Genomic DNA, 15,580 nt, shown 5'->3' with positions numbered 1-15,580 from the left:
TCAATGACAAGTCCAATGACAAGGACAATGACAAGTCCAATGACAATGACAAGGACAATGACAAGTCCAATGACAATGACAAGGACAAGGACAATGACAATGACAATGACAGTGACAGCGGACTGAGCCCTGGAGACAGAGAGCTGCTGGCCAAGCTGGAGGAGCAGAACCGGTGAGGATTAAAAGTATTTATAAAATATTGGCATTTTTGGGTCATTTGGGGCAATAGTTCCGGTTTTGGGATGGTTTTCAGGGAATGTTTCCATTTTTTGGGGTCAATATTTCCATTTTTGGGGTCATTTTTGGGGCACTTTCTCCATTTCTGGAGCTGCTGGCCAAGCTCAAGGAGCAGAACCAGTGAGAGAGGGGATTTGTAAAATATTTTATAAATTATTGCCATTTTTGGGGTCATTTGGGGCCATAGTTCCATTTTGGGCTCAATAGTTCCATTTATGGGGTCACTATGAGTTCAATATTTCCATTTTTGGGATGGTTTTCCAGCAATATTTCCATTTTTGAGGTGATTTTGGATCAATATTTCCATTTTTGAGGTGATTTTGGGATCAATATTTTCCATTTTTGGGGTCATTTGAGTCGAATATTTACATTTTTGGGATCAGTATTTCCATTTTTGGGGTCATTTTGGGGGCAATATTTCCATTTTCAGGGGAATATTTCCATTTTGTTTGGTTTTCAGGCAATATTTCCATTTTTGGGGTCATTTGGGGTCAATATTTCCATTTTTGGGGTCAATATTTCCATTTTTGGGGGAATATTTCCATTTTGGGGTCAATATTTCCATTTTTGTGGGTCAGTTTTGGGTCAGTTTCAGGTCAGTTCTGGCTCAGTTTTTAGGTCAGTTCAGGGTGGATTTTGGGCCCATTTTGGGTGGATTTAGGGTGGATTTTGGGCCCATTTAGGGTCGATTTTGGCTGGATTTTTTCTGGATTTAGGGTGGATTTTGGGCCATTCAGGGTGGATTTCAGGCCCATTTTGTGCCCATTTAGAGTGGATTTAGGGTGGATTTTGTGTCCATTTAGGGTGGATTTTGTGTCCATTTAGGGTGGATTTTGGGTGGATTTTGGGCCCATTTGGGTTGGATTTTGGGTCAGTTCTGGTTCAGTTTTAGCTCAGTTTTAGCTCAGTTTTAGCTGAGTTTTAGCTCAGTTTTAGCTCAGTTCTGGCTCAGTTTTAGCTCAGTTTCAGCTCAGTTTTAGCTCAGTTTCAGCTCAGTTTCAGCTCAGTTTTAGCTCAGTTCTGGCTCAGTTTCAGCTCAGTTTCAGCACAGTTTCAGCTCAGTTTTAGCTCAGTTTCAGCTCAGTTTTAGCTTCAGTTTCAGCTCAGTTTCAGCTCAGTTTTAGCTCAGTTCTGGCTGGATTTGAGGCCCATTTAGGATGGATTTAGGCTGGATTTCAGGCCATTAGGGTGGATTTAGGATGCATTTAATGCCATTTAGGATGGATTTAATGTGGATTTAATGCGGATTTTGCCCACTGTCCCCAGGCTCCTCGAGGCCGACTCCAAATCTCTGTGCTCGGTTCAGGGCTCGCGCCGCAGCAGCCGCTCCTCACCTGTGGGTGGCGCTGCAGCCTCGGCCCACCTGGGCCACCTGGGCCACCCGGGCCACCCGGGCCACCCGGGCCACCCGGGCCACCTGGACGAGGACACCTGGAGCCTCTGGGGCCGCATCGTCAGCGACTGGCACGAGTGGAGGAGGAAGAAGGAGAAACTGCTCAAGGTGTGCTGCCCTCGGGGGCAGGAGGGGGGGAAATTCGGGGGGGGTTTGGGGTGGGAGTGGGGAAATTTGGGGTGGGGAGCGGGAATTTGGGGGGGGTTTTGGGGTTAGGAGTGGGAAATTTGGGAGTTTTGGTGTGGGAGTGGGAAATTTTGGGGGTTTTTGGGTGGAATTGGGTAATTCGGGGGGTTTTTGGGGTGGGAATGGGGAATTTGGGGGGGGTTGGGGTGGGAGTGGGGAATTCAGGGTTTTTTTAGAGTGGGAGTGGGGAATTTGGGAGGTTTTGGATTGGGTTTGGGGAATTCGGGGGGTTTTTAGGGTGGGAATGGGTAATTCGGTGGGTTTTGGGGTGGGAGTGGGGATTCAGGGGGGATTTGGGGTGGGAGTGGGGAATTTGAGGGGTTTTGGGATGGATTTATCCAATGGAATGGGGTTTTCGGGTGGATTTGTCCAATTTTGGGTGTTTTTGGGATGGGAGTGGGAAATTTGGGAGGTTTTGGGGTGGGAGTGGGGAATTCACATGTGGGGTGACGTTTGGGGTCACTTTGGGGTGACGTTTGGGGTGACGTGTTGGGGTCAGACCAAGGCAGTGGGGATGGCCCCGATGTCCCCACTGTCCCCAGGAGCCGCTGGATGAGTTTGGGGTCACGTTGTGGCTTTGGGTCAGGTTTAGGGTCACATTTGGGGTTTGGGGTCAGGTTTAGGGGTCACATTTGGGGTTTTAGGGCCAGGTTTAGGGTCCCATTTGGGTTTTGGGGTCAGGTTTAGGGTCACATTTGGGTTTTAGGGCCAGGTTTAGGGTCCCATTTGGGGTTTGGGGTCAGGTTTAGGGTGACATTTCGGGTTTGGGTCAGGTTTAGGGTCACATTTGGGGTTTGGGGTCAGGTTTAGGGTCATCTTTGGGGTTTTAGGGCCAGGTTTAGGGTCACATTTAGGATTTAGGGTGACATTTAGGGTGACATTTGGGATGTTCCCACTGTCCCCAGGAGTTGATCCGTGCCATTGTGTGGCAGCTGCTGTGCAGTGCAGCAGATTTGGGGTCCATGGGATGAGTTTGGGGTCACGTTTGTGGGTTTGGGGTCAGTTTAGGGTGACATTTCGGTTTTTGGGGTCAGGTTTAGGGTCACGTTTGGGTTTTAGGGTGACCTTTGGGGTTTCCCTGTGCCAGGAGCTGATCCGGAAGGGGATTCCGCAGCATTTCCGAGCCGTGGTGTGGCAGCTGCTGTGCCCTGGAGCGGGGACAGCGGCGTTTGGGGGGTTTTAGGGCCAGGTTTAGGGTGACATTTGGGGTTTGGGGTGACATTTAGGGTGACATTTGGGATGTCCCCATTGTCCCCAGGAGCTGATCCGGAAGGGGATCCCGCAGCATTTCCGAGCCGTGGTGTGGCAGCTGCTGTGCCCTGGAGCGGGGACAGCGGGGTTTGGGGTCACTGGGATGAGTTTGGGGGTTTTAGGGCCAGGTTTAGGGTGACATTTGGGGTTTGGGGTGACATTTGGGATGTCCCCATTGTCCCCAGGAGCTGATCCGGAAGGGGATCCCGCAGCATTTCCGTCCTGTCGTGTGGCAGCTGCTGTGCCCTGGAGCGGGAACAGCGGGTTTGGGGTCACTGGGATGAGTTTGGGTGACATTTAGGGGTTTGGGGTGACATTTGGGGTGACATTTGGGATGTCCCCATTGTCCCCTAGGAGCTGATCCGGAAGGGGATCCCGCAGCATTTCCGAGCCGTGGTGTGGCAGCTGCTGTGCCGCGCGGCCGAGCTGCCGCTCAAGGCTCAGTACTCGCGGCTGCTGCGCATGAGCTCCCCCTGCGAGCGCCTCATCGCAGGGACATCGCCCGCACCTACCCCGAGCACGACTTCTTCAAGGGCCACCACAGCCTGGGCCAGGAGGTGCTCTTCAACGTCATGAAGGTGACAATTTGGGGACATGGGGACACTGGGCTGGGGTGGGACAGGAGGTGCTCTTCAACGTCATGAAGGTGACAATTTGGGGACAGGGGACATGGGGGTGGCACTGGACAGGGTCAGGGGTGGCACTGGACAGGGCCAGGGCCAGGAGGTGCTCTTCAACGTCATGAAGGTGACACCTGGGGACATGGGGACACTGAGCTGGGGTGGGACAGGGACAGGGACAGGAGGTGCTCTTCAACGTCATGAAGGTGACACCTGGGGACAGTTTGGGGACATGGGGGTGGGGTGGCACTGGACACTGGGCTGGGGTGTGCCAGGAGGTGCTCTTCAACGTCATGAAGGTGACATTTGGGGACAGTTTGGGGGACATGGGGGTGGCACTGGGACAGGGTCAGGGGTGGCACTGGGACAGGAGGAGCTCTTCAACGTCATGAAGGTGACACCTGGGGACATGGGGACACTGGACTGGGGTGGGACAGGGACAGGGACAGGAGGAGCTCTTCAACGTCATGAAGGTGACACCTTGGGGACACTGGGACACTGGCTGGGGTGGCACTGGGACACTGGCTGGGGTGGACAGGAGATGCTCTTCAACGTCATGAAGGTGACACCTTGGGGACAGGGGACATGGGGGTGGCACTGGGACACTGAGCTGGGGTGGGACAGGGACAGGGACAGGAGGAGCTCTTCGACGTCATGAAGGTGACACCTTGGGACATGGGGGTGTCACTGGGACATTGATCTGGTGTGGGACAGGAGGTGCTGTTCAGTGTCATGAAGGTGACAATTTGGGGACAGGGACATGGGGTGGCACTGGACAGGGACAGAGCCAGGACAGCCTGGGCCAGCAGAAGCTCTTCAGTGTCACAAAGGTGACAACCTGGGGACACTTTGGGGACACGGGGGTGACACTGGGACAGGGATCAGAGGTGGGACAGGGACAGGAGGAGCTCCTCAACGTCATGAAGGTGACACCTTGGGGACACTTTGGGGACACGGGGGTGGCACAGGGACAGGGGATGATCGGTGACCGTCACTAAGGTGACACCGATTTGGGGACACGGGACACTGCCTGGGCTGGCACCGGGCTGGGTTGGGGCATTTTGGGGATTTTTGGGATTTTTAGGGATTTGGGGGGATTTTTGGGGACTTTTTGGGGGATTTTGTGGATATTTTGGGGATTTTGGAGAATTTTTGGGGATTCTTGGGAGATTTTGGGGATTTTTTTCGGGATTTTGGGGATTTTTTAGGGTTTTTTTGGGGGATTTTTGGGATTTTTCGGGGGAATTTTTGCAGGACTTTTTGGGGGATTTGGGGTTTTTTTGGGGAGGGATTTTTTTTTTTTTTGCGGGACTTTTTGGGGGGAATTTGGGGGGATTTTTTGCGGGAATTTTTGGGGGATTTTTGGGTTTTTTTGAGAGGAATTTGTTGGGGTTTTTTGCGGGATTTTGGTGGGAATTTGGGATTTTTTTGGGGGATTTTTGGTCATTTTTGGGGGAATTTTGGGGGATTTTTGGGATATTTTTGGGATGTTTTGGGGGGATTTTGGGGCATTTTTTTTTTTATGTTTTGGGGGATTTTTTGGGGTGATTTTTGGGGATTTTTTGGGGAATTTTGGGGGTGATTTTTGGGATGTTTTAGGGATTTTTGGGGGGCATTTTCTGGGATGTTTCAGGGATTTTTTGGGGTGATTTTTGAGATGTTTCAGGGATTTTTTGGGGTGATTTTTGGGATGTTTCAGGGATTTTTTGGGGATATTTTTGGGACGTTTCAGGGATTTTTGGGGTGATTTCAGTGGATATTTTTGGGATGTTTCAGGGATTTTTTGGGGATATTTTTGGGACGTTTCAGGGATTTTTTGTGGTGATTTTTGGGGATATTTCTGGGATGTTTTAGGATTTTTTGGGGACATTTCTGGGCTGTTTCAGGGATTTTTTGGGGTGATTTCAGTGGATATTTTTGAGCTGTTTCAGGGATTTTTTGGGGTGATTTCAGTGGATATTTTTGAGCTGTTTCAGGGATTTTTGGGATGATTTCAGTGGATATTTTTGGGATGTTTTAGGGATTTTTTGGGGTGATTTCAGTGGATATTTTTGGGATGTTTCAGGGATTTTTTGGGGTGATTTCAGTGGATATTTTTGGGATGTTTCAGGGATTTTTTGGGTGATTTCAGTGGATATTTTGGGATGTTTCAGGGATTTTTTGGGGTGATTTCAGTGGATATTTTGGGATGTTTCAGGATTTTTTGGGACATTTCTGGGCTGTTTCAGGGATTTTTTGGGGTGATTTCAGTGGATATTTTGGGATGTTTCAGGGATTTTTTGGGGTGATTTCAGTGGATATTTTGGCTGTTTCAGGGATTTTTTGGGGTGATTTCAGTGGGTTTTGGGCATTTTCCCAGGCCTATTCTCTGGTGGATCGGGAGGTCGGATACTGCCAGGGCAGCGCTTCATCGTGGGATTGCTGCTCATGCAGGTGAGAAATCCGGAAATTTGGGAATTTTGGGGATTTTTGGGATTCTGGGGGGTTGGGGGAATTTGTTTTTTTTTTTTCTGGGAATTTTGGGCTTTTTTTCTGGAATTTTGGCATTTTTTCTGGGAATTTTGGGGTTTTTAATGGAGAATTTCAGGGTTTTTTTCTGGGAATTTTGGGGTTTTTTCTGGGAATTTTGGGGGCTTTTTGGGGAAATTTTGTTTTTTTTTTTCTGGGAATTTTGGGGGCTTTCTTGGGAAATTTGGGGTTTTTTTCTGGGGATTTTGGGGTTATTTTCTAGGAATTTTATTTTTTTTATGGAGAATTTCAGTTTTTTTCTGGGAATTTTTATTTTTTTAATGGAGAATTTTGGGGTTTTTTTATGGAGAACTTCAGGTTTTTTTCTGGGGAATTTTGTTTTTTTCTTTTTCTGGGAATTTTGGGTTTTTTATGGAGAATTTCAGGGGTTTTTTCTGGGGAATTTTGGTTTTTTTTTCTGGGAATTTTGGGTTTTTTTGGGGAATTCTGGGGGGTTTTGGGGAATTCTGGGGTTTTCTGGGATTTTGTTTTTTTTTCTGGGAATTCTGGGATTTTTTAATGGAGAATTTTGGGTTATTTTCTAGGAATTTTTATTTTTCTATGGAAAATTTTGGTTTTTTTTCTGGGAATTTTGGTTTGGGTTTTTTTTTTTTTTTTTTGGAAATTTGGGGGTTTTCCTAGGAATTTTGGGTTTTTTTCTGGAATTTTGGGGTTTTTTTCTGGAGAATTTCAGGTTTTTTCTGGGAATTTTGAGGTGTGGGGTTTTTTTTAATTTTGGGTTTTTTCTTGGATTATTTTTTTTTTAATTTCCTTTTTTTCTGTGAATTTTGGCTTTTTTGTCTGGAATTCTGGGGGTTTTTTTTGGGAATTCTGGGGGGGTTGGGGAATTCTGGCGTTTTCTGGGGAATTTGGGGTTTTTTTCTGGGAATTTGGTTTTTTTCTTGGAATTTGGTTTTTTTTTCTGAGGAGTTTCGGGTTTTTTTCTGGGGAATTTTGGGGTGGAATTCTGGGAGTTTTTCTTGGAATTTTGGGGTTATTTTCTGGGAATTTTGTTTGGTTTTTTTCTGGAGAATTTCAGGTTTTTTTTCTCGTAATTTTGGGGTTATTCTCTGGGAATTCTGGCGGTTTTTTCTTGAATTTTGGGGTTTTTTTCTGGAAAATTTTGGGGTTTTTTCTGGGAATTTTGGTTTTTTCTTATCTGGAGAATTTGGGGTTTTTTGGGAATTCCAGGTTGGTTTTTTTTTCTGGAATTTCGGGGTTTTTTTTCTGGAAAATTTCTGTTTTTTTCTGGGAATTCTGAGGTTATTTTCTGGGAATTTTGTTGTTTTTTTTTTTTTCTGGAGAATTTTGGGGTGGAATTCTGGGGGTTTTTCTTGGAATTTCAGCGTCTTGATGGGAATCCTGGGATTTTTTTTTTTGAGGCATTCCAGAGGTTTTTGTGGGAATTCCAGGATTTGATGGAATTCCCAAAATTTTGATGGAAATTCCTGGAATTTTGGTTGGAATTTTCATTTTTTTTTCCAGAATTCCAAGTTTTTGATGGAATTTCCCTCAGTCCCCATGAGAATTATGGAATTTTTGATGGGAAATCCAGGATTTTTAATGGGAATTCCTGGAATTTTGATTGGAATTTTCAGGTTTTTTCCCTGGAATTCCAAGGTTGTGATGAGAATTCTCTCAATTCCATGACAATTGTGGGATTTTGATGGGAATATCAGGATTTTCATGTGAATTCCCAGGATTCTGATGACATTCCCAGGACCCTGATGCCCATTCCCAATATTTTTTTTGGGAATTGTGTCCCAGATGCCCGAGGAGGAGGCGTTCAGCCTTTGATGGGAATGGCAGGATTTTCATGGGAATATTTGGATTTTGATGGGAATTCCCAGGGTTCTGATGGAATTCCCAGGACTCTGATGGGATTCCCAGGATTCTGATGGAATTCCCAGGACTCTGATGGGATTCCCAGGATTATTTTTTTGGGAATTGTGTCCCAGATGCCCGAGGAGGAGGCGTTCAGCCTTTGATGACATTCCCATTATTATTTTTTTCGGGAATTCTGCCCCCCAGATGCCCGAGGAGGAGGCGTTCAGCCTTTGATGACATTCCCAGGGTTCTGATGGGATCATTCCCATTATTTTTTTGGGAATTCTCCCCCAGATGCCCGAGGAGGAGGCGTTCAGCCTTTGATGGGAATTCCCAGGGTTCTGATGGGATTCCCAGGGTTCTGATGGGATTCCCAGGGTTCTGATGGGATTCCCAGGATTATTTTTTTGGGAATTCTCCCCCCAGATGCCCGAGGAGGAGGCGTTCAGCCTTTGATGGGATTCCCAGGACTCTGATGGGATCATTCCCATTATTTTTTTGGGAATTCTGTCCCAGATGCCCGAGGAGGAGGCGTTCAGCCTTTGATGGGATTCCCAGGGTTCTGATGCCCATTCCCATTATTTTTTTGGGAATTCTGTCCCAGATGCCCGAGGAGGAGGCGTTCAGCCTTTGATGACATTCCCATTATTATTTTTTTGGGAATTCTGCCCCCCAGATGCCCGAGGAGGAGGCGTTCAGCCTTTGATGACATTCCCAGGGTTCTGATGGGATCATTCCCATTATTTTTTTCGGGAATTCTCCCCCCAGATGCCCGAGGAGGAGGCGTTCAGCCTTTGATGACATTCCCAGGGTTCTGATGGGATCATTCCCATTATTTTTTTGGGAATTGTGTCCCAGATGCCCGAGGAGGAGGCGTTCAGCCTTTGATGGGATTCCCAGGGTTCTGATGGGATTCCCAGGACTCTGATGGGATTCCCAGGATTATTTTTTTGGGAATTCTCCCCCAGATGCCCGAGGAGGAGGCGTTCAGCCTTTGATGGGATTCCCAGGGTTCTGATGGGATTCCCAGGACTCTGATGGGATTCCCAGGATTATTTTTTTGGGAATTCTGTCCCAGATGCCCGAGGAGGAGGCGTTCAGCCTTTGATGGGAATTCCCAGGGTTCTGATGGGATTCCCAGGACTCTGATGGGATTCCCAGGATTATTTTTTTGGGAATTCTCCCCCAGATGCCCGAGGAGGAGGCGTTCAGCCTTTGATGGGATTCCCAGGGTTCTGATGGGATTCCCAGGGTTCTGATGCCCATTCCCATTATTATTTTTTTGGGAATTCTCCCCCAGATGCCCGAGGAGGAGGCGTTCAGCCTTTGATGACATTCCCAGGGTTCTGATGGGATCATTCCCATTATTTTTTTCGGGAATTCTGCCCCCCAGATGCCCGAGGAGGAGGCGTTCAGCCTTTGATGACATTCCCAGGGTTCTGATGGGATCATTCCCATTATTTTTTTGGGAATTCTCCCCCAGATGCCCGAGGAGGAGGCGTTCAGCCTTTGATGGGAATTCCCAGGGTTCTGATGGGATTCCCAGGGTTCTGATGGGATTCCCAGGATTATTTTTTTGGGAATTCTCCCCCCAGATGCCCGAGGAGGAGGCGTTCAGCCTTTGATGGGATTCCCAGGACTCTGATGGGATCATTCCCATTATTTTTTTGGGAATTCTGTCCCAGATGCCCGAGGAGGAGGCGTTCAGCCTTTGATGGGATTCCCAGGGTTCTGATGCCCATTCCCATTATTTTTTTGGGAATTCTGTCCCAGATGCCCGAGGAGGAGGCGTTCAGCCTTTGATGACATTCCCATTATTATTTTTTTGGGAATTCTGCCCCCCAGATGCCCGAGGAGGAGGCGTTCAGCCTTTGATGACATTCCCAGGGTTCTGATGGGATCATTCCCATTATTTTTTTCGGGAATTCTCCCCCCAGATGCCCGAGGAGGAGGCGTTCAGCCTTTGATGACATTCCCAGGGTTCTGATGGGATCATTCCCATTATTTTTTTGGGAATTGTGTCCCAGATGCCCGAGGAGGAGGCGTTCAGCCTTTGATGGGATTCCCAGGGTTCTGATGGGATTCCCAGGACTCTGATGGGATTCCCAGGATTATTTTTTTGGGAATTCTCCCCCAGATGCCCGAGGAGGAGGCGTTCAGCCTTTGATGGGATTCCCAGGGTTCTGATGGGATTCCCAGGACTCTGATGGGATTCCCAGGATTATTTTTTTGGGAATTCTGTCCCAGATGCCCGAGGAGGAGGCGTTCAGCCTTTGATGGGATTCCCAGGGTTCTGATGGGATTCCCAGGACTCTGATGGGATTCCCAGGATTATTTTTTTGGGAATTCTGCCCCCCAGATGCCCGAGGAGGAGGCGTTCAGCCTTTGATGGGATTCCCAGGATTATTTTTTTGGGAATTGTCCCCAGATGCCCGAGGAGGAGGCGTTCAGCCTTTGATGGGATTCCCAGGACCCTGATGACATTCCCAGGGTTCTGATGCCCATTCCCATTATTATTTTTTTTGGGAATTCTGTCCCAGATGCCCGAGGAGGAGGCGTTCAGCCTTTGATGGGATTCCCGGGTTTATGATGGGATTCCCAGGACTCTGATGGGATTCCCAGGATTATTTTTTTTGGGAATTCTGTCCCAGATGCCCGAGGAGGAGGCGTTCAGCGTGTTCGTGCGCCTCATGCAGGAGTATCGGCTGCGGGAGCTCTTCACACCCAGCATGGCCCAGCTCGGCCTCTGCATCTACCAGCTGGAGATCCTGCTGCAGGTGACTGGGGACACTGGGGGGACTGGGGACACTGGGGGGACTGGGGGGACTGGGGACACACTGGGGGGACTGGGGGGACTGGGGGGACTGGGGGCACTGGGGGGACTGGGGGCACTGGGGAGACTGGGGAGACACTGGGGACACACTGGGGACACACTGGGGACACTGGGGATACTGGGGACACACTGGGGACACACTGGGGACACACTGGGGATACTGGGGACACACTGGGGACACACTGGGGATACACTGGGGACACACTGGGGACACACTGGGGACACACTGGGGACACACTGGGGATACACTGGGGACACACTGGGGAGACACTGGGGACACTGGGACACACTGGGGACACACTGGGGATACACTGGGGACACACTGGGGACACACTGGGGACACACTGGGGATACACTGGGGATACACTGGGGACACACTGGGGACACACTGGGGACACACTGGGGACACACTGGGGATACACTGGGGACACACTGGGGATACACTGGGGACACACTGGGGACACACTGGGGATACACTGGGGACACACTGGGGATACACTGGGGACACACTGGGGATACACTGGGGATACACTGGGGACACACTGGGGACACACTGGGGATACACTGGGGACACACTGGGGATACACTGGGGACACACTGGGGACACACTGGGGACACACTGGGGATACACTGGGGACACACTGGGGACACACTGGGGACACACTGGGGATACACTGGGGATACACTGGGGATACACTGGGGATACACTGGGGACACACTGGGGACACACTGGGGATACACTGGGGATACTGGGGACACACTGGGGACACACTGGGGACACACTGGGGATACACTGGGGACACACTGGGGACACACTGGGGACACACTGGGGAGACACTGGGGACACACTGGGGACACACTGGGGATACACTGGGGACACACTGGGGATACACTGGGGACACACTGGGGACACACTGGGGACACACTGGGGGCACTGGGGACACACTGGGGGGACTGGGGGGACTGGGGATACTGGGGGGACTGGGGGCACTGGGGGGACTGGGGGGACTGGGGGGACTGGGGGGACTGGGACACACTGGGGACACAATGGAGACACACTGGGGAGACTGGGAATACTGGGGGGACTGGGACACACTGGGGAGACTGGGGACACTGGGACACACTGGGAATACTGGGGACACTGGGGATACTGGGACACACTGGGGACACTGGGAATACTGGGGAGACTGGGATACTGGGGTACTGGGGATACTGGGGATACTGGGACAGGGACACGGGGACACACTGGGGACACTGGGGACAGGCAGGGACACAGGGGACGTCCAGGGGACAGGGACAAAGGGGACACAGAGGTCAGGGGACACACAGGGCACAGGGACACAGGGGACATCCAGGGGACAGGGACAAAGGGGACACAGAGGTCAGGGGACACACAGGGCACAGGGACACAGGGGACATCCAGGGGACAGGGACACGAGACAGGGACAAGGGGACAGGCAGGGACACAGGGGACACAGACATGGACAGAGGGGACACAGAGGTCAGGGACACAGGGGACAGGGGACCCAGGGGACAGGGATGGGACAGGGATGGGGACAGGGATGGGGACAGGGATGGGGACAGGGATGGGACAGGGATGGGACAGGGATGGGACAGGGACAGGGGACGGGGACAGGGATGGGGACAGGGATGGGGACAGGGATGGGACAGGGGACGGGGACAGGGATGGGGACAGGGATGGGGACAGGGGTGGGGACAGGGATGGGACAGGGATGGGGACAGGGATGGGACAGGGGTGGGGACAGGGATGGGACAGGGATGGGGACAGGGATGGGACAGGGATGGGACAGGGATGGGACAGGGGACGGGGACAGGGATGGGGACAGGGATGGGGACAGGGATGGGGACAGGGATGGGACAGGGGACGGGGACAGGGAGGGGACAGGGATGGGACAGGGGTGGGACAGGGATGGGGACAGGGATGGGGACAGGGATGGGACAGGGATGGGGACAGAGGGGACAGGGGTGGGGACAGGGATGGGGACAGGGGTGGGGACAGGGATGGGGACAGGGACACAGGGGACAGGGATGGGGACAGGGATGGGACAGGGACAGGCCCTCCCCAATTCCCATTTCTGTCCCCATGTCCAGACCCCGAATTCCCATTTCTGTCCCTCAATCCAGCCCTGAATTCCCGTTTTTGCCTGACCCCAAATTCCCCTTTTTATCCCCAAACTCACCCCCAATTCCCATTTTCCCCTAATTCCCATTTTTCCCCCCAAACTCCCATTTTTATCCCCATTATCCCCCCAAACTTCCATTTTATCCCCATTATCCCCCCAAACTCCCATTTTTATCCCCATTTCCCCCCCAAACTCCCATTTTTATCCCCATTTCCCCCCCAAACTCCCATTTTTATCCCCATTATCCCCCCAAACTCCCATTTTTATTCCCATTTCCCCCCCAAACTCCCATTTTTATTCCCAATTCCCCCCCATTTCCCCATTTTTATCTCCATTTCCCCCCAAACTCCCATTTTTTTCCCCATTTTTTTCCTCCCCAAACTCCCATTTTTCCCCCCAATTTCCATTTCCCCCCGAAACCCACCCCCAAATTCCCATTTCCCCCCCCAAACTCCCATTTTTATCCCCATTATCCCCTTGAATTCCCATTTTTATCCCCATTATCCCCCCAAACTCCCATTTTTATCCCCATTTCCCCCCAATTCCCCATTTCTATCCCCATTATCCCCCAAACTCCCATTTTATCCCCATTTTTATCCCCATTTTCCCCCAAACTCCCATTTTTATCCCCATTTTCCCCCCATTTCCCCATTTTATCCCCATTTCCCCCCAAACTCCCATTTTATTCCCATTTTTATCCCCATTTTCCCCCATTTCCCCATTTTTATCCCCATTTTTATCCCCATTATCCCCCAAACTCCCATTTTTATCCCCATTATTCCCCCAAACTCCCATTTTTATCCCCATTTCCCCCCCAAACTCCCATTTTTATCCCCATTTCCCCCCCATTTCCCCATTTTTATCCCCATTTTCCCCCATTTCCCCATTTTTATCCCCATTTCCCCCCCAAACTCCCATTTTTATCCCCATTTTTCCCCCCAATTCCCCATTTTTATCCCCATTATCCCCCCAAACTCCCATTTTTATCCCCATTTTCCCCCATTTCCCCCCATTTTTATCCCCATTTCCCCATTTTATCCCCATTTTCCCCCATTTCCCCATTTTTATCCCATTATCCCCCCATTTCCCCATTTTTATCCCCATTTTTATCCCCATTTCCCCATTTTATCCCCATTTTTATCCCCATTTCCCCATTTCCGTGTGCCAGGAGCAGCTGCCCGAGCTGAGCGTTCATTTCCGCTCCCAGAGTTTCCTGCCCTCCATGTTTGCCTCGTCCTGGTTCCTCACCCTGTTCCTGACCACCTTCCCCCTGCCCGTGGCCACGCGAGTCTTCGACATCTTCATGTACGAGGTAGCCCCAAAGCCCGCCCTGGGGGGGTCAAAATAAACAAAAATGGGGCTGGGGGGTCAAAATAACCAAAAAAACCCACCCTGGGGGGGTCAAAACCCCCAAAAATGGGGCTGGGGGGATCAAAATAACCAAAAAAAACCCGCCCTGGGGGGGTCAAAATCCACCAAAAATGGGGCTGGGGGGGTCAAAATCCACCAAAAACCCGCCCTGGGGGGGTCAAAATCCATCAAAACCCGCCCTGGGGGGGTCAAAATAACCAAAAACGGGGCTGGGGGGTCTAAATCCATCAAAAATGGGGCTGGGGGGATCTAAATCCACTAAAAACCCGGCCCTGGGGGGGTCAGAACCCCCAAAAACGGGGCTGGGGGGGTCAGAATCCACCAAAAACCCGCCCTGGGGGGGTCAAAATCCATCAAAAATGGGGCTGGGGGGTCAAAATCCATCAAAAACCCGGCCTGGGGGGTCAGAACCCCCAAAAATGGGGCTGGGGAGGGTCTAAATCCATCAAAACCCGGCCTGGGGGGGTCAGAACCCCCAAAAATGGGGCTGGGGGGATCTAAATCCACCAAAAAAGGGGCTGGGGGGGGGCAAAATTCATCAAACACCCGCCCTGGGGGGGTCAAAATAACCAAAAATGGGGCTGAGGGCTTCAAAACCCCCAAAAACGGGGCTGGGGAGGGTCTAAATCCATGAAAAACCCGCCCTGGGGGCTTCCAAACCCCCCAAAATGGGGGTGGGGGATCTAAATCCACCAAAAACCCGGCCTGGGGGGGTCAGAACCCCCAAAAATGGGGCTGGGGAGGGTCTAAATCCATCAAAAACCCGCCCTGGGGGGGTCAAAATAACCAAAACCCGGCCTGGGGGGGTCAAAATAACCAAAACCCGGCCTGGGGGGGTCTAAATCCATCAAAAACGGGGCTGGGAGTGAGAAAATCCTTCAAAAATGGGGTTGGGTTGGATCAAAATCCTTCAAAAATGAGTTGGGATTGAGCAAATCCTTCAGAAATGGGGTTGGGTTTGACCAATGAAATCCCTCCAAAAATGGGTTTGGGGTGGATCAAACCCCTCAAAAATTGAGTTTGGGGTCGATGAAATCCCCTAAAAATGAGTTTGGGATGGATCCAATCCCCCAGAAATGAGTTTGGGATGGATCCAATCCCCCAAAAATGAGTTTGGGATGGATCCAATCCCCCAGAAATGAGTTTGGGATGGATCCAATCCCCTAAAAATGAGTTTGGGATGGATCCAATCCCCCAGAAATGAGTTTGG

General features: G+C 50.6%; 1 protein-coding gene across 1 annotated transcript in view; it reads left to right on the top strand.

Annotated features, from left to right (window-relative positions):
- LOC148220655 (EVI5-like protein) overlaps positions 1 to 15,580 on the top strand; it is a 36,161-nt gene that overhangs the window by 1,481 nt on the left and 19,100 nt on the right. The window contains 8 exon segments of the mRNA XM_088154918.1: positions 2 to 172; positions 1,504 to 1,738; positions 3,422 to 3,551; positions 3,554 to 3,645; positions 6,047 to 6,089; positions 6,092 to 6,120; positions 10,674 to 10,799; positions 14,168 to 14,311. Coding sequence (XP_088011044.1) covers positions 2 to 172; positions 1,504 to 1,738; positions 3,422 to 3,551; positions 3,554 to 3,645; positions 6,047 to 6,089; positions 6,092 to 6,120; positions 10,674 to 10,799; positions 14,168 to 14,311 — 970 coding nt within the window.

The sequence above is a fragment of the Sturnus vulgaris genome, chromosome 33 (genome assembly GCF_052056855.1).
Source record: "Sturnus vulgaris isolate bStuVul1 chromosome 33, bStuVul1.hap1, whole genome shotgun sequence".
Classification (NCBI taxonomy): domain Eukaryota; kingdom Metazoa; phylum Chordata; class Aves; order Passeriformes; family Sturnidae; genus Sturnus; species Sturnus vulgaris.
The sequence above is the reverse complement of the archived record's forward strand: the minus strand, read 5'-3'. Positions and strand labels throughout refer to the sequence as shown.